The 19868-nt window shown below is 40.3% G+C and overlaps 1 protein-coding gene across 1 annotated transcript in view; it reads right to left on the reverse strand.

Moving 5' to 3' along the window:
- Nucleotides 1–19868, reverse strand: part of LOC144940961 (voltage-gated inwardly rectifying potassium channel KCNH2-like) — a 146327-nt gene that overhangs the window by 32591 nt on the left and 93868 nt on the right. The window contains exons 3-6 of the mRNA XM_078867454.1: nucleotides 5856–6014; nucleotides 4850–5404; nucleotides 4211–4234; nucleotides 2918–3132 (exon numbers count right to left, since the gene is read on the reverse strand). Coding sequence (XP_078723580.1) covers nucleotides 2918–3132; nucleotides 4211–4234; nucleotides 4850–5404; nucleotides 5856–6014 — 953 coding nt within the window. The remainder of the gene's footprint in view (nucleotides 1–2917; nucleotides 3133–4210; nucleotides 4235–4849; nucleotides 5405–5855; nucleotides 6015–19868) is intronic.

Genomic DNA, 19868 nt, shown 5'->3' on the forward strand with positions numbered 1-19868 from the left:
GCACATTGCAATTCTGACAGCTCCAGTCCAAACTTGTGTGATATTATTCTGCTAACTGCACAGCGTCTGATGAATTTAAATGAACACATTGTACCGAGCCTAAAAGAAACTGTTAGTTTCAGAACTGCACCTCCTGAAATTGGTTGCAGTAGTGCATGGTGCAAACTTGAAAAAGGAAATGCTCAACAAGCCTACTAACCCAGGAGACCAGGATTGACTGAAAACTTATGCGTGCTAAATTTACAAGAACTTATCTCAAACAAACAACACATGCACTGACACTGTCCTGTAGTATCTGTACGTAATCATTCCATACATATACTGTTTGCGAAGCTTACTCAATCGTTGGAGGCATGAATTCAATGACGACATGTTACACGTTGCGGTGCCCGATGGGAATCCAGTGTCAAGTTGCCCACGTGCACCCCATCCATCCGCACTCCACGCTCGTGTTCACGTTACTCATTAGGGCGAACGATGCCGAAAGATTCTATCCCCACAACACAACCCTGCGCGTGGAATTTTCTCTTGTATTTTCATCTCAGGTATCTGATGCGAAATAAATGCGGCCCGATTGGATCTCTCCAGGATAAACAGGAACTGAATTGTTTCGCTCATCTAAAAAAATAGTTTATTCTAGGACCATTCCATACCTACGCCATCAATACGGGTGAAAGGGATAATAGTTTAACGTGAGATTGAGATCTAAAAATAACAATTATTAGGAATAAATTGAATGGCAATTAACAGTCTGATTTAATTATTGTACGGTCACTACCGTTGATTATACTTTTAGTTTATACATCCTAATTAAAGGGCAGAAAAGCCATGAGAGTGTTTCTGTATGAACCAGCAATATGCCCTCATTATTTGTTACTTTAGTTACAATAGGACAATTTTCCCTTTATAGAAGAGCGCTCACATGTGAGTTAATCTAAAATTATCAATGGCCTGTCATTGTTAACTTGTTATGCTTTTGTAACGCACGTGTTTTCGCTAATTTAACATAATGCGCAACACAATACATGTTTTACAGTATCAGGATATTTCATTAGCAAAGTAGAGAATTGCACCCAAAAACACATGCAGTCACTACTTGTACGCAAAATTAATATTGCATATAGCATTGAAACAACTTTAGTGTGTGTATTATAAATGTGTATCATCGGGTTGAGTGATAGACTTTAGCCAATTATTTAGATAATAATTTACATCCCTTTCTTAATCGAATGCTGGATGAAGGTCTTGCCATGCCAGTCATGGGGGTTGTTTGGCCATACTTCACCATGCTAGCTATTGGGGGTTGATGAATGAAGACCCAAGACCAGTTCAAATATCACTTGCCACTGATGGTAGCTGTGACCTGGAAATTAACTCAGGTCGCTGGGTTCAGAGTACAGGGCACTCACCACCATGTTACCACTTCTCTTGATTATATATTCTTATATTGTTAGCTGAGTAAAATTTATGAAATAGCAAGTGACAAAAAAATAAGAACACTGGAGATGAGTTAAGTTGTAATAAATATCTTCCAAAACCAATGAATATATAATTAACATATTGATTTAATTAGTGGAGAGTCACTACCATCAATTACACTCTACAATGTGCCAATACGTGGCATATGCTTCTCGTGAAATTAAGCTCTTCCCATTTATACATTTATACCAAAAATGAACTACAGCTGACAAATGCCAAGAAATGATGATCATTCGTATTAACAGTCCGACTGCGTCTTCAAATGCCAATGCAGCACAGATATAAAGATTACGTACACAGTGTCAGTGAAAACCTGCACTCTCAAGCCCCAAACAATCCAACCTCTGAAAAGAGCAATTTCCCAAGAGACACACCAACGCATTTGGATCCTCCTTCTGACATCCAACCCAGGACAATGACAGATCATCACCGAATGCGAGTCCTCACTTGTGATGGATGGCCATGTAGAGACATGAGGTCACATTCAAACAATGGGAAAAATGCCCCTCCCTGCCTCACATTTGCCATGATTCAACACAAGGGGTTACCGCTTGTTAGAAACCATTGTCAAATGTTCAGTCACATTACCACATGACAGTTGGGACATTTGACACGATAACTACAATAAATGGACCTTATCCACAATTTTAAAATAAATCAATGCTTCTCCAGTTAACTGCTACAGTGATAATACTTTTATATCAAAAACATTGATCCTTTTGAATTCCATAATATGTATCCAAACAACTTAAAATTGTGAGGAACAAAAGATAGGCAGCGGTTTTCAAATTACTATGTAACATGTAGCCCCTCTCAAAGTCGCTGGGCAGGAACACAAACATAACAGATTACCATACACACATCGTGCCCAGACTCACGTAATCGGCTTTTTAAACTAGATGATAAAAATATTTGTGTTTATTCATGGACATACATCCACAGCACAAAGTAATAAAGCACAATGACACACACACACACCACTGGTTGTAAGCCTCTGCAGATATACCAATTGCTTACAGGAAATACGATGCACATGAAGACAACGATGTTCTGCTCAGCCAAATTGACCAATGGGGCAAATCGCGTTAGTGAACACCTACTCTATAGAAAGCAGTAAGCACTCGTTATTTCTGTATATTAGCATACAGTTTGTAAAATATAGCTGATATCTTTCCTAAATGCATACATTACATAGCTTATATACAATACGCATTTAAAAACCTTTAAAACCATGTGTCAGACAGGGCATGTCGATACTCTAAGTGTACAAACGTCACAGCACACACTGCAATTTCAACGGCTTCAGAACAAACCATGCATGTAACTACATCGCAAAGGCTGAGATAAGGTGACGCCTCATCTCCTATGTGGCTTTATTGCGATGGATCACAAGCGAGGAACGACTTAATTAGAGCCGTGTGTATCTGTGCCCCTGTACCTGGGTGACCTTCTCTGTCACGTGGTGGGTCTTCTCCTTTACTTTGGGCGGGATGAAGTTCTTCTCTGAAGAGGGTGGTGTCACCACGGTTTTGTCGGAGCGGAAGTCGGAAAAGTTGAAGGTGAGTTGTGGGAGTTTGCTGATGGCCCGGTACTTCATCAGATCCGAGTCGGATGTGGAGTTAAGAAATGCAGGCCTAATGTGGTTTGCAGTATCTGAGGAATAGCATGAAGATATCAAGTAAGACAAAAGATAAACGCTCATTGCATCGCACCTGATTTTCTTATATAAAAAAATTACTGATGACAACTACAAGTTGAACACTTGAGACTGTTCCAGAAACCATTTACACATAATGAGCGATGTCGCTCATGAGATATTTTGCATGTGCCTCTCTGAGCCAAGCCTGATCTTAAAAAAAGACATAGAGTAATGGGATCATTAGACTGGATATTTTTCTCAAACAGAGTAAACCTGGAATGACCCAAGCACCTGCTGATACATGCAAGGTAGAGCGCTCGTTTCGCAAGCGGGAGAAGAGAAAACAGCCCGATCGATTGGCATCCAGGAGTGAGATACTAGAGACATTATTAGAAGACAAAGTATGTTAGGAACTACACCCTGATGTACAAACGATGTCTATCCTACTCTGTGACCATCGTTATTGCACGAAAATCACAACAGTGTGTGTTTCCATGCCCCCAACGTTACAGAGACAGTCATACTTGGAAGCTGAGTCTGGGGTGATTTAATATAAAGACTGTAAACTAAACTTTTATTTTACCAGGTGAGGCCCATTAAGCTGGCCACAAATATAGCAGCCAAAGACTCTAAACGTATGTTGATTCGAAATGTGGAGGACAAAACCAGAGGTCCCAGTGTAAAATCCACACAACCACGGGGAGAACATGCGAACTCCAAATATAGAGGTGTCAGTGTCGGGATTGAAGCAGGCGAAGAAGATAACATCTTGCCACTGTCGCGCCAAAAAGACGTTCGGTATAGATTAGAGATCCAGGTTTGTGTAGATGGACAAGCAGCTCACATGGTTTAATATTAAATGGAAGATAAAAAAATGTTTGACAATATACAAAAAAGGAACCTTTATTTATTTAGTATTAATTGACTTTAAATGATTATTGTGGTGGCTAGTTTCACGTAATCAATATAGGAACGCAGTGATAATCATTTCAATGTATGCAGTGCCAAGCTGTGCATTCTGATGCTGTTCTTGGAGATGGAGAGGAAATGTGAATGGAGTAAGTTATTTCAATTAGAAAGTCAAAAACATACCTCGTATATGCCTTCCTCTGTCCACTTGGCAAGAACATTAGTTTTCAAAGAAGCACAAGAAATACAACCATAAATACATACTAATGCAATGCACGACCATGCAACTTTATATGCTTCTCACAAATCACTTATTTTACAACAAACACAACCTGTAAATGTACTGTACATGGGTTACACTGTGATTTTAATTGCGAGAACATACATACCTAAATACACGTTAGTTTTATCTGTATGTCAATATTATACGAGAGATAGACAAAGAAGCAAGGCTAGAAAGCCAGGTCATGTATAGGGCACAGCAAAATTTCGGACAAGTGACCAGGATGCATGGTGCCTGGCTGCAAAGGGTGGTAGGGGAATAGGACGCCCGCAGTCTGAACGAACGTCAAACATCAAGAATTGGACAGGTTGGAAACCAACTCAGTTGAAAGACGCAGCGGCGGACAAAGAAAAGTGGAAAGAGCACTCCAAGGAGATGTCGGTGAAGGAAAGTTCATGCCCCAACGTAGTCACATGACATGGAGCAAGGGTATTGCAGTGTGCTACGGCGCAACTTAGGCAGGCCTTCAACAGCAGCGGAGTGATAATATTGACGACTGCAGCGCAAAAAGCACGCTGTTCCCGGGAGCGCATGGGTACCTGTCGTGCCGTGACGATCGCGAAACGGCCGCTCCGAGTCTCCGCGCATCGCCTCAATATCGTCAGCCGAGGATGCCCTCCGCAGGCTGTGCAGGCTCTCCTTGGAGCGGATGTGTGCCAGGTTTGAGTTGGAGCACGCCCCATCCAGCACGTGCAAGCGGTCCATGTTAGACAGCTGCTGCTGCTGCTGCACGAGCTGCTGGTGCGCCAGGTGCCTCGGAGAGGAGTGACCGAGCGACGCAAGTGCAGCCGCCGGGGGCGGGGGCGGCGGTGTGGTGACCGGCATGCCCGAGTGGTTGGAGCGGGCGGGCGAGGAGTCGATGAGCACGCGCGTGTCTTCGGGGTGCGACTGCAGCGAGCCGTCGCGGGACGAGGAGGAGCGCATGCGGCGCAGTGCCAGCGCCTCGCTGCTGCTCATGCCGCTCGTGCCCGGCCGGTGCCGCGGCACTGTCGCCTCCACCAGCACCGAGTCCTGGTCCTCCCGCGGCAGCGACAGCTTGCTCGCCGCGATGGTGCGCAGAGACTGAAACTTGAGACGGAGCGCCTTTCCCGTGTCTGCGTGCAGAGGGTACGGGAAGGGAAGCTTCAACAAAAGAGGATGTAACTCGATTGTATTAAAATAGTTGTAAAAGTTACATGCGGATAAAGTGATATAGAGCGTGCGATTCAAAATAGATTTGTGGCCACGAAAGTAAAAGCAAAGCCACAAATATGTGGAACATTATCTGACTGAAAAATACAATATAGTTGTTTTTTTATTACTGGGGGTCAAAATAAATATATATTCCAGTTTAAATTTGATGTAACAATTAGTGCGGTGTTTCTAGGGGTTACGGACATGGAAAACTGGAGTTTTGTAGTGGATGTCAGTCATCGGATCTTGCACTTAATGGACCATTCTCTAAATGTTATGACAGCACACTCATTCACTATGCACACAGGCATAGGGGAAAAAAAGAAGGTGGTGGTGCAGGAGGAGGAGTAGAAGGGCAGATGTAGCACTCACAAGCGGCGATCCGGGACTGCACGCCTGCATGGTTGACAACCTCTTCGGACTTGAGTGACGTCCGCTCCGTCACGTCGTCAAAGTTGAGGATGAACATGATAATTTCACCAATTTCATTCTTCACAGGGACAATGATGGTGTTGCACAGGAAGCAAGTTCCTACAAAGTGAACATATTATTATTATTATTACTGAAACACAATGTTTATATTTGCACACAAAAAACAACGTTTTTAAATATAACATGTAAATAAATTTGGAAATTAAAGGAACTGCATTGGCAGTGGCATGAAACGCAAATGGGGGGAAAAAACGACTCGACGAATGTGTCATTCAAACTGCCTGACAACAGAAAAGTCTATCCTGGAGAAGGCCACATTCAGGCGATGGCCCTCCAGTATTACCATTGTGTCCTCTGTTTGACTGTGATGGTTGTACGTGGTACTCTATCAAGGCAGTTATATAACATATATACGGGTGCTTAAAAAAATGTTTAACACTTATATGGGACTATCGTTTTTTTATGGAAAAAAATGGATAAGACACTGTAACATGATAACAAATGTATGTTAATAGCTTCAAAATTTTCGATTTAAAGCTTTCGTGACTGCAGGGATTCATCTTCTTGGTTCTTTCGGTAAAGTCATGTAGAAGGGAGAAAAAAAACACAACAAAAAAATAAAAAAAAGCTTCAAAAAGTCATAGAGTCTCCACTTGTTCGCCATCATTGTCAACACACGCGTAGAATCTTCTCCAGGTGGTCTCCAGAGGCCCCGGAAGCAGCACATTTCTTGTCGTATTGTTGCAAATTCTCGGGAGTGTTCACATTTTTTTGAAGCACCCTGTACAGTAGTTGTTTTCACATCAGGTATACTTTGATAATATTACTACTAAAGAATTATCAAGTTCACATACCGCCAGGGCTTCATTTTCCCACTGAAAATGTTTCGGCTCACTGGTAGACCTGGAGCAGGCGCGTGACTATCGCTTACACAGCAGAGGGGTAAATCTGGATTTGGTATACTTGGGGCAAATATATTTTCCGTGTCGCTGATCACAGACAGTTGCAATTAAGTCCTGCTTATATAATACCAAGTCTGGGTAGATATAATTAATAGCAATAGCATCTGACCTTCACACAGTTAAATTAAACTCTTTCTCTTCATTAGCACCAAACGGTAAAGTTTGTACAACGAATAGGTCTCACCATGAGCCAAACGAAAACTCCATCACTACGTTGCATATCAGCTGCGGTGTTTACTGATGCAAGGCAGGCATGTCATTGAGTTTTCAAGAGTACTCTACTGATCAACATGAACACACAGAGTAAACACATTTGAAGCGAAAATCCAAGCATACACAAGCAAAGCACATATCACCCAAGTCATGTGTGCGTGCTATCGATTTAAACCACGTGACTAAAGGCAATGCAAGAGATGCTACATTGGCGTGTTGTAACTATTCTGAAGGGCTAAACTTGTGACTCAAGTCATCTGAAATAACAAACAATGTATTGTAGAGCAGTTTTCATGGCCAATGTAAGACGTGCGAAACCTGCAGATGTACACACTTTGTTATGGGATTGCAGATGGCCATCGACCTCACCATAGATACAATGTTAATACAGTACATGTATGGATAAACCAGTCATTAGACTGTGATGAATGCAATAACTTTTAATCGTGGACTCAATAAATAAAAAAAACACGGTGGATCTGTTTTTACGAACACCAACCGGCACTCCACATTAGGGATGATGAACTCCTATGTTGGGCTTATAGCAATTAATACACTTGAACGAATTACTTAAGGGATAAATATATACAAGTAGAACTGCATTCTGCGTCTCCACATTTTTATGAAATTTATTAACCCATTGATTTTCCAGAGCAATGTAATCCGAACACAAAAATTTGTATGGTTAACTCAGTTGGCTATATATAGAATATTTCCACACGGCACTCTATTAACACTTGTTTACTTTGATAGCTAAGGGTCGGGAATCTGCCAAGGCATTCATAAAGCATGTTTGGCGATGTCTCATATGGCTCCTGAGTAATCCTGATTTTCAAAATACCAATTTCTCTCTTTAAAGTACAAATTATACATTTGGGTTCAGAGAACACACAAATAGAAATTGAATGCAGGCAGATGGAAGCTCGGATTATACTGCAGGAATGCCTGATGACATAGGATTTTGGAGAACGTTTAATTCGAAAATACAGATGTGTCCTTCGACATGATTAAAACAGGTACTTTAATCATCCCACATGCAGTCTAATCCACAGTCAGAATCACATACCAAAATCACCCAGATGTAGAAACGCCATTGCAGTTGTTTGCAATGTGCATGAAAAACATGTAAGATCACATTTTTCACAAATCTACTTGCCAAAACAAAAATGATTCCAAATAAATGATCAGTTTCATCTCAAATACCCAGACCTTTGCGTTCTTGTGCTATAATCTAAATACAAATCTGACTGTCACATCACAGTCTGTTCTAGGTTCCAGATACAGTATTGGAAACTGTCGTTTAATGTTTGATACTCATGGATCTTTTTAATTACTCATGTTTATCCAGGAAACCCTCACTGAGTCTCATGACAATTTTGTTTAAGGAGGGTCCTTACAAAGGAATTGGGGGCGATGATTGAAATATTATGTCGGCACACAATGGCCTAGTGTTGTGAATTAGGTTACGGGGATCTTTAACTATACTCTGAAGTGAGTAGTGTGTTTTTAAGGGTAATACGATACGAACCGCGAACCTTTGGAACAAGGAACACACTACCACCGGTCTATGCCACTGCCCTTCATGCAGAGCATCCCAGGATGCTTTACAATAAAAGGTCTGACAATGATAAAGGCCATTGGGCAAAACATCCAACTCAACAACAAACTGATGCTAACAAACACTGTAATATATTGTTGACGTGTGCAACATGATGTGTAGAAGAAAGCAATATTGTGTACGTTTACAAGGCTCATCCTATTAATGCGATGTATTAAACCATTAGAGCTTAAATATTATTCAGGTTGGTCCTGCATTTGGATGTTTGGCAAATTTCATTCTAATCAGTGTTAACATGTGGCAAAAAATAATTGCACCCATAGAGTAAGAACCCATCCATATGAGGAATTAATTCTCAATGGTCCGTACAAACAGGTTCACAAACCTACTTTCTATACTGCCCTCTACGTTGCACGCCTAGTGATTTGGAAGATTTACAGATTTGCAGTACGGCATTTTTATCTAAATAGGATTGGGTAGGTCAAGTTGCAAGAAGGGATGGATGATGGATACTTATGGAGTGCCAAAGAGGAAAAGCAATGGAACACATCCAAGAAGATGTCAACTGAGGAGATGGAGCAATAAAATCAGCTCGTACGCAGATGCTAGGTGGATTGCCAAATTGTAGGATTGCAAGAGATGGCAACGGCTTGAGCAAGCCTTCATCCCGCAGTGGATTGATCGTGTAAAATTAAAACGATTGATATTTACACAACACTAACAATGTATAGATCAGTCCTCGTTCTTGTATAAATACAAAGTCCACCCACAGGTCAAGCATAAGCTTTTAATCTATCAGTAATATATGCAATGCTGGTTCATTTCAAGTCAGTATATCATAGGAATATTCACTTAAGCACATAAGGAAACTTAAATTCCTCAATTAGGACACTTAATTTCCTCATTCGCTGAAGTGATATGTAGAAAATATGTCTAGATTCTCACACTTTCTTCATACATTGGCTAAGGAAAAAGAGCGAATGTAGAATTTACTTGGGATGTTGAATATTAATAATATAAATAATTCACACCATGCCCTTCAGTATGCCTATTAGAGAAGCATGGAGACCACAAAAGTCATGTATAAATACACCACTTCAAATAATTAGATTACATCATCAAACACTCTGTTCGACCAGAGTTGTTAATTTTGTTCACGTCTTATACTGCAGACCGGAGACACCACTTAAATGTGTCCTTTCATTCACTCATTGCTGTTCTGCAATGACTGTAAAGAGTGGCTCTCTGTTGGTTGGGAAGAAGTAAAGAAGTAAAGCCCTGAGACATGATCTGAGGACCGGATTAAGTACTACTGGACCATCGTATTGCTTTAACAAAAGCCAACTTCAAAGGCGGCTACAAAATTGAATGCACATCAAACGCCAAACATGTGTTTTTTTTAAAGAAGCGCTTTCACTTTGACAATATCAGATAAACACACGTGTTCCTCGTCTCACAAAGATGCACAGCATTGGGCTCATTGCACGGCTATGACTTATCGGGATGATATTTTGGAAATGCGATTACTTACAACAACTATATCAAGTATTGTTGTTCAGATAAAGTGATGAGCATATATGAAAAAAACGAACTTTTGCTGACAACATGTGTTGGTAAAATAAGCAACATGAAGATGATATTGTCTGTTTAGGATGCGTGACCATATAATTAGCGCAATCACGTTTCATGACAAGAAACTTTATTGAGACAAAAAGACACTTTGACACAATTTTTTTTTACTTTAGTACATGCAGTCCACTATATTATTCACGATCACCTCAAACCCAAATATGTTTTATTTAAACACAAAGCGATGTTCTGTTAAAAGACAAGCGACCTTCATGTACCATATTGCAAATAAATGTATAATTTGTATAGCATTTTTTTTTTATATAATAAAGTACAGTGTATCATAATAAAATCAAACCTTCTGGTGAGAATTGTGTGTACCCATATTTAAAACAAAGAATTGGCCTTTGAATTATATTATTATACCTTACTGTCATGTTATTCTAATTATTTGTGATTGATATTTTGTCCTTTTTTGAAAAAAGCCTCACAGACTTCGTAGATTTTTTAGGGCAGACATATTTGGGATGTTTACCCCAATCCTTATTGAGTACGTTTGCAAAGACATGTAGCTATTTAAAGCAAGTCCGTACAAAGCTATTGAAAGAACATTATTAGTTTAGGAACTGAAGCGGAATTAATCTATGAATATTGAATCTCCATGTTTCTCACAGTCAGCAATGCCACAACATTGAAGTCGAATTTAAAGTTGCGTTAAATGAGGCGACAAATTACAACCTGGGCAGTTAGAGTCAAAGACTAAAATCCCCCTTATAGCCTTAACAGACTGATGGGGAAATGCTGTTACCGAGCAAATATGACGGCCCTTTTTCTTTTTCTCCATGGCAAACTAGGAGGTGGGTGGCCAGCACCACACCCGGCCGCCTTTGTCAGCCCAGTGGCGATGTTTACACACCGCACCAGATACTCATTTGAGGCTGAGTCGACCTAGTGATGGCCCAGGACCGGTTCAGATAATCGTCACTGGTGTTGCAGGGATTGAACTCGGGATGGCCGGGTTCGTAGCGCAGCGTGCTAACCGCTGCACTACCACTCCCAATAGAGCCCAGTTTTGGACATGCATACTGACTGCCATGACTTCCACTCAAGCGTCCAAATGTGTTTTTTTTATGACTGATGTCATTGACTAGAGGCGGCAATGCCTGGTAAAACAAAACCTCGAATTTCCTACATAGACCTACAAACATGATGTGCTGTAGACACCTTGAAGGCATATTCTGACAGTGTTTGTGATTGTTTTGGATGAATAATAAAACACACAAGCAAAAGTATTTCTTTGATGAAAATTTTTTCAATGCAATTTTGTTGTTTGTGTTAAGAATTGCCATGATGGTGTGTGCCTTGTAAGAGGTGGCTTTCTCGAACAGGCACTTGTTATCGTGGTCCTTGTAGCTTAGGCCAGACAGAATGCTGGACCCATGAGCTACGAAGTCAACTAAAGTGCTAATACTAAGTAAACGTTTTATTTTCCCAGGTAAGGCCCACTGAGCCATACAGCTTTTTTTCAGAAGTGACCTGGCCACAAATGATAGCTCAAGAAAGTAGCTTATCACGTGGACATTAATAGCAGCCAAATACTCTAAACGCATGTTTCTAAATGTGGAGGAAAAAACCTGAGGACCTGGGAAAAAAATCCACACCACCACAGGGAGAGCATGCTCTAAATATACAGGCATCACGGTCGAAACCGAACCCACGACCTCCTGCATACCAGGCGAAGTAGTTAACATCTCGCCACGGTGGGACGTTAAATGTTCTTATGGATACCAACCGCAGAGCTGTATTCAATAAAGGAGCTAGTTCTCTGTGCCTTACTCATAATACAACATAATTCCTGAAAACAACTTCGTTCAGGTAGGGAGCACTGACTGATTACGGCTCAATCAAGGCTGATTCTAAGCCTCCCCAAAGTTTCCATTGGCCAAATAGATGGATAGCTGGATGAACTTTCCAAAATGAGGCCAAACTGACTCGGTTCATCCCATCACGACCAAAGGGAAACTTGTACAAATGGTGTTAACGAAGGAATTGCAAATGTATTTTTTTACAAACACAACAAAATAACGAGCAAAATAAACATTGTCGGTATCGTCGTCGAACGTCGCCATGCAAAAAGTAACGTACCAAATTCTTTAACATTGTGATAATGAACACCTAGTTGAACAATATAAGTGTTTTCCCTGTCAGCAGCCAGTGACAACGTTCAAGAATCCGAAGGTGCGTGCAGAGAATTAAGTTGTTTATTCGCGAGGCCTAAGCCATGGGAGCTTTAATGCATGATCTTCTCATGCTCCAATTTAATTACACACTTCATCACCAATATTCGTAGACACGTGTAAGCTGATCAATGATTAATTATCCGGCTGCTTCTAACGTTATCCTGCGGTCCCGGGCCGATCCGGCGAAATTGCTCCAAAGGCTGTAAACCCAAGATCGTAATAACTGCGCACATCACCCCATGCAGGGTCTTCGAGATTAGAGTGGTAGGTACAGCACAGTAAATATGTTAACTTTTTACAAGAGGATTTTTTTTTATGGCAATTGAATTTCGTAAACATTTCAAACGCAAATAAACACATATACGCAACACCTAAAAATAGAGCGTTATGCAAGGATTTGCAAACATAAGCTATTTTAAATAATGATGTAGTGATTATCCGCCGTTTTTGAAAATCCGCCCCCCCCCCCGAAACCGCCAGATAATAATCGATGATGATCGACCCTACTTTACTTTCTTCCTCACCCATGACAAACCCCAAATCATGGTAATGTCGCCATCTATAGGTCTAAGCCAGTACGAGCTGGAATGCGGTCTTCAACAAAGCAGGACAAAATAAAAAAAAATTCCCAGGTAAGGACCACTGAGCTATGTGGCTCTTTTTCAGAAGCGACTTGGCAATCACAAGTGATAGCTCAACGAAGTGGCTTATCACGTGGAAATGTATAACAGCCAAATACTCTAAACGCATGTTTCTAAATGTGGAGGGAAAACCGGAGGACCGGGAGAAAAATCCACGCGACCAGAGGGAGACACAGCAAACTCCAAATATACAGGCGTAAGGGTTTAGATCGAATATACGACCTGCTGTATACCAGGCGAGTTAGTTAACATCTCGCCACTGTGGCGCCCCTGTTGGGGACCACTGGATATTTCCATGAAGCCTGTTGAGAGTTGCCAAAGTGTTCAATTTTAATAGGGAAACGAAAATGGGATATGATCGTATCTGATGCTCGTTACATTTTTTTGTAACAGAGGCATGGAAACGTGTGAGCACAACAAAGCATGAATAATACACAATGGTGGCGAACGGAATAAATGTTCAATGAAGAGATTGCCCAGTTGGTTACACGCAACTAAATTATTTAAATCTACCAAGAAAGCAGTAGTATTAAAAAAAAAGTACATTTAACCCAGGAAAGTCAACATAGTGGCAATTATTGAGCGATTAAGCCAATGGTTAATCGCTCTAATTAATATACATCATATTCCACTAAAAGGTCATGGTTACTTCAGTACAATTATCATAATCTATAATGCATTAATGGAGTAATAAGCAGAGCTATTATTACTGAAGTTTTGCTGCTTGGTATTTCAGAATAGTCATATATTTTAAGACAATAAAACAATTCCCCACGGTTAGGTTGGGCTAATTAAGGCATGTGGCCCCATGTTAATGACAAAAAACATAGACAAGGCTTGTGACACAAAGATCTTTAAAAAAACGTAATTTTACAGAAGGATAGACAAATAATTCCTGATTATTCGTAAATTTCAATGTGTCGACCAACTAGTATTGCTAATGATGATACTAATACAAGTACTGTAATGACTGTGGAGACATTGGAAATTGAGGTTAATTTCTAAAATATATCTCGAACAATTGAAATGAACAACAGACTGTATTCTGCATAAGTCAAAACAATTCTGTTGTTGCAAAGACATCGCATGGATGGATAGCACAATGGCTAATTAACTTACCGCTGTGGTGCTTTGCATGTGGTGTTACATAACCGTTTCATCTGCCGTAGAGTGGACATTTGAGACGTCACCATACATGCAATACGTAATTTAGAAAAAATATATATGAATTACTCTTTACATGAATTTACAGAGTGGAGCTCTGGCACAGTGGTTTGCGTACTGAGCTATGAACACATCAACCGGAGTTAATTTGCTGGCTACAGAACTACTCCCGAGACAACCATCTCACCCCAACCCTTACTGACCAGCATGATGAGCGAGGGTCAAACAAGCCCCATGACCGATGCGGCAGGGGAAGACATTCATCCAAATGTGGATTAAAAAAGAAGTATACGGATGGTGAACTTCTTTCGCATCGTACGTAGCCAATCCTGCTTATTATTATTATTGTTTCTTGTACAATATATACATCAATGACCGTACCACAGAAATGGTATATAGAGAGCATTGCTGCTAAATAAAACAAAACCAAGCCGCCAGGTGGCACCATCAACTGTTCTTTGAGAAGCACCATCGAGGCTTGCAGGCCAGCACCCGCAGCCTTGTAGAACTATTTACACAAGACAAGCCAATTTCATAACTACCCATCTCATATTTAACATTTAAAACGACTAAACGAAATCAAAAAGCTATTATATATAAATCTTGACTTAAAGCTTTCGTGACTGCAGGAATTCATGTTCTTTGGGTCTTTCGGTAAAGCCACGTAGATAGAAAAAATTATTATACAAAATCATATCGCTAACCTATTGTAACACTACATTATCGTTCATTAAAAGAGAACATTCATACCATACCATGGGGTTCTACACATATAAAGCGTGAGCGTATTCTTTTCTGTTTGTGTTCCCATTACAGCATCTGAATATCCTTCAAATGTTTTTAAAAAAACTATAATTGATATGGTGAGCTCGAAAGTCAAACAATGCCACCTCCCGCAAAAAAACGACACCCCTGAACCTTTTGTCTAACATGAAACAAAAAGTGCTCATTCAAACACAGCTGGACAAAGAATTGGCAGGTGACACATTGAGCAGAACTAAATAAGACGAGCAAGCAATGATGGCAAGATCCCAATATATGCACGTACGCAAACATAAGTGAGCCCCGAAATACTTGCACAAATATGTAAAAACACACACAACAGCACATTGCAAAGCACAAACGCGGCGCAAATAAAAATGCCTTACAAAAAAAAAACACCTTCATAAGCCAAGTCAGCAGAAAGATTGTACACTCAGCTAGACTCGCTTGCTTGCTGACCTACTCCCCCTCGGCAGCGGCATTGCACATTACGACGCACACCCCCACGGACAGACTTCATTAGACCCCTCAGAACATGCCCTGTGGCCACCGCGAGACTCGCAGGGGGACCGGCTGCTGTGCTGTCACCTGTACGCGTGTTCACGTGCCCCTGCTTCCTGATATAGCTAACCTTCGACAAAAAGAGTCAGACAAGGAGATGAACCAAACAAAAGGGAGATTGAGGTTTTAGCCCAAGAGCACAGGCCAGCTGCGCCAGTGGTAAAGGCCTTTCGCTGTGTGAATATCAGTAGAACGTTAACATAGTACACAGTGGCTGCATGGAGATGATTAGAGGACTGTTGATAACTCCTTTTTTTCCATTGTTATGAAAATATCTCGGTAATCCAGTGTGTGTGTTGTTTACTTGTTTGTTAAACGCAGACACCAGACCTTATACACCACTTAGGGCCACGTTTCCTTTAATTCAGTCGCTGCTATTCTCGGATGACTATAAGGATTGGGTAATACAGACTGGTAAGAATTAAGATAGACCAGAGGAAAAGTATCTGATGATCGGATTAAGTATTACGGTATTACCATGTCACTTTAACAAACGGCAGCTGCAAAACAAATCGCACATTACAACAATAACGTATCTTTGAAAAGTAGTTAAATGTTGACCGTCAGATATTATACAATTATTATTAAAGTATTCCAGTCAACCAGTAGTGGATTGGCAAAGGGCTGTTTTCTTTAAGTTGCAATTATAATGTTTTCCACATTCATAAATATGAATTCCAATGCATTATGTTGCAAGCCTTTTAATGCCAAAACAAGGAAACAGCAATTTACCGTTTAATTCTTGTGCACCACAAACCTGAAAAGCATGTTATAATTGCATTATGACCAATTTGCCTTTTTGAGAGAGAGAAAAAGAAATCGACAATAAAATACGATGATGTAACAACCAGACGCACTCACTTGGACAGCAACTTAATTGAATAAACCACCCTTCAAACTATCGCCTGCACGCATGTGCTCCCAGATAAAGCTGGCAGCCGATTAAAACAAATTCTGGCTGAGCGTGGAAAAAAAAAGACACGGTGGGGAAAACAAATCCATGTTACCCGGGCATGCAATGCCCGCGACCGTTGTGGACTTCATCGGCTGAGAGGCTGTCCACGTTCCGCGGAAACCGATCGTGCTTGATTAGATGCCTGTTTACTGGACAGCCAAAGTCATGGAGCCAGAGCCCATCGGGCTCCTGAGCTGTCACGCGGATTCCCCTGTCAGAGCCAGCAGCGCGTCTGCTGGCAAATGCCACTTGGCTGCCTCCGTTTGTTAAGTTTGTTTTCCATGACGGAGTCATGCAAAGGCATGGGACTTAGTCTTCCAGTTTGTGAGAAGATGGATGTGAAGGGCGGATAGCGGCAAACTAATAGCAATGATGATGTTAATAGAAATAATATTATTTGTTAAGATCATTATCATCATGATCGTCAAAGGTAAAAAAAAATGCTCAGTCAGGTATGACGAGCGTGTACTTTAAAGCCCAACGCATTCACGTTACATAATGGTTTCGTAGGAGCTACTGTATATTTCTACGCATTAAATAAGGAAACATGTTGTGCCATTAAATGTTTTCAAAGGGTGTTTTATATACTGTTGATGGACATAACAGGAATTCTAAATCAATAGTACTGCTATTTACGTGGCGAGGGAAGGTAATGCTTTTGAAAATGCATTCGGTTTAAATTGTTTATAAAAACACTTTTCAATACGGCAGTTTTACGAAGCTTATGCTACATTTTTACGACCAATGCATATTTAATACCACCGCTCAAATGCAAAAGTTTTAGGGGGTTCTTGGACAATTGTTAAACGACTATAATAAATCCGTTGCCACTGTTGGTTACACTTACACATGCATTATGAATATGGTATTTAGTGAGCAGAGCATTTAGAAAGGTCATCTACGATAATGGCATGGGCTTCTTTTGTTCGTAAATTTCGAAGCACTTTAGTGCGAATACGTGCATTACACTGAAAAGCACAGGAGGCAGATAAAGGTAATCGAGGAAGTTTTAAATTGAGCACATTTCATACAGAGTATATCAAGAAAGCCATTACGATCCCCCACTATGGGTAATGTAAAAATATGTGTATACATTGTAACCTCTAAGAGTAATCTTAAAATCTCTATAAAGGTATACCTAGACTGTAATAACATAACAATTTTTTTCTCTGTGTAATATATTTTCATATGCAATGCTCTATTGGGAGTGGATCGCTGATGCCATGGTAAGCGCACCGAGTGTGAGACCTGGTCACGGTTAAATCAATGTGAAGTGATATATAAACTGGTTCTGGCCCCCCTCACCAACCTACACTAATTATAGTATGGGGAAGTATGGTTAAACCACCCAAAATTGTACATGGTGTTGGGAGGTCCTCAGCCAGCAGTAGATTGATAAAGGGCTGTAAATTGTTATTAATACAGCTAGAACAATAGTAATCTAAATAATGTAATTATTCAGGAAACGATCACCGAGTCTCAAGACTATTTTGGACAATGTTTTTGCATAACATGTTTTTTTCTGTAAGAGGTAACCAGAGTACTTAACTTGGAGAAAATACACACGTTAAAAATGGTCTATACAAACGGGTACATTGACCCATTTGCTGTACTGACATGTTCTGAATACTTTACAACCTCGTGGGGTTTACAAATCTGGTGATCTACCGACCCTTACATGTGCCGCCACACCACCTTCAAACACCTAGCTCTTGGACCAAAAATAATCACTCATTTTAATTAGACTCGACCATGAATATAATCATGTCTACAACAACATTTAAAAACATTTTGTTGTAGACCAGACCCAATCATAAAAAGTTACAATTTATGTATATTTGTTAATTTAAAAAAAAAATGCTTAATGCAAGGAGGGCTCCCCATGAGAAAAACGGCGCACTATTGTGCAGAGAAGGTTTTGGGTTCAATGGATCGGAGCCGGCTACTTGGCCAAAACAAAGGGCCAAGGATGGGGTTACGTGGAAAAAAGTGTTAATTATGTATAAGGAAAAATTCCAATGAAAGGACTTACCTTAAAGAACCCAGTCAACCAGCTCTCCTCACCTGTCTGTGCATTGAGTGCATTTAACCCTAGCTAAAGCAACTATATTCGATTAACTATTAACGTTTTAGGGTGTACTGGTTGACATTTGGCATCTTCTGTAATGAGAGTGAATTTCAAATGCAGCACAGTGACGTGACCACAACAGAAATCATGGATATTATCAAGTGCATTTAGCAAGGCAGGTGTGCCTTTCAAAAGTACATAAATACATTTAAAGTCTAATCGCGTTTTTCCAAATTAAGATAATTTAACTAAGCACCTCGGAAATAACATGCTCTGTCGATTTCTCACGAGAGGTTCATGTTTTTCCCTGATTACAATTTATAATTTAAAAACCATAAATGTCTTCAGAGCAATTAACATCCAGCCGCGTTTGATTAATGTTCCATTACTATCCCTGCGCCTGATAGTTATTAACCAGGTAATGGCCATGAAATACACAAACACTATCATTTTTCTACAAAGACAAATAAGTACCGTACATTGTGTTTTTTTCTCCAGTAAATGTCCACTGCTGTTAGATGAAGCTCTCCCCACGCAATGTCATTTACTGGGGTTTGTTTGACCATACTTGACCGTGCAGCCTGCTGATGGAGGGAGGCCCAGAACTAGTGAAAATATCACTCAATACTTCTCGCTACTGAAGTTAGTCATAGCGAAGGTATCAAAGTCGGGATTCATCGTGCAGTGAGTTAACCACTCCAACGACCACGCCCCTCGAATGTCCACCAAATGCAGGCTGTAAATTGGACTTAAATTCCTTAAATACATTGTAACATGGTCTACCCATATCTCAACTTATATATTTTATATAAAATCCCCCAATAATTAATTGGAGTTCTGCTGTACTGTATCGGCTGTATATGATACACTGTACTGTACTTATATGTGTGTTTTGTTTAATTATGTAGCCACATTATCACATTCTCTTTTTGTACGAATAAATACATCTGTAACCTATTATGATCTTGAGATGCATAAGTTCCACTGTAACTTGAAAACATGTAAGAATGGACGCAAATAAACACAATTGACGCAATGTATGGAGTTTAACTTCATTCGTGGGCAATAACATTCTACATGCCCCGTGTCATGTACTGTGCACACAACAAAGAGCGGCTGTATTGATGCCAACATATTAGTGGTGCTAATGGACACGGCGGAATACTGAATATAAAAAAATACAAGAAAAATATGTGCGTGGTGTGAAACCATTTGCATAACGATGAAAACAGTAAACACAGCACTGAACATGGCTGGAAC

Source organism: Lampetra fluviatilis, chromosome 2 (assembly GCF_964198595.1).
Source record: "Lampetra fluviatilis chromosome 2, kcLamFluv1.1, whole genome shotgun sequence".
Classification (NCBI taxonomy): domain Eukaryota; kingdom Metazoa; phylum Chordata; class Hyperoartia; order Petromyzontiformes; family Petromyzontidae; genus Lampetra; species Lampetra fluviatilis.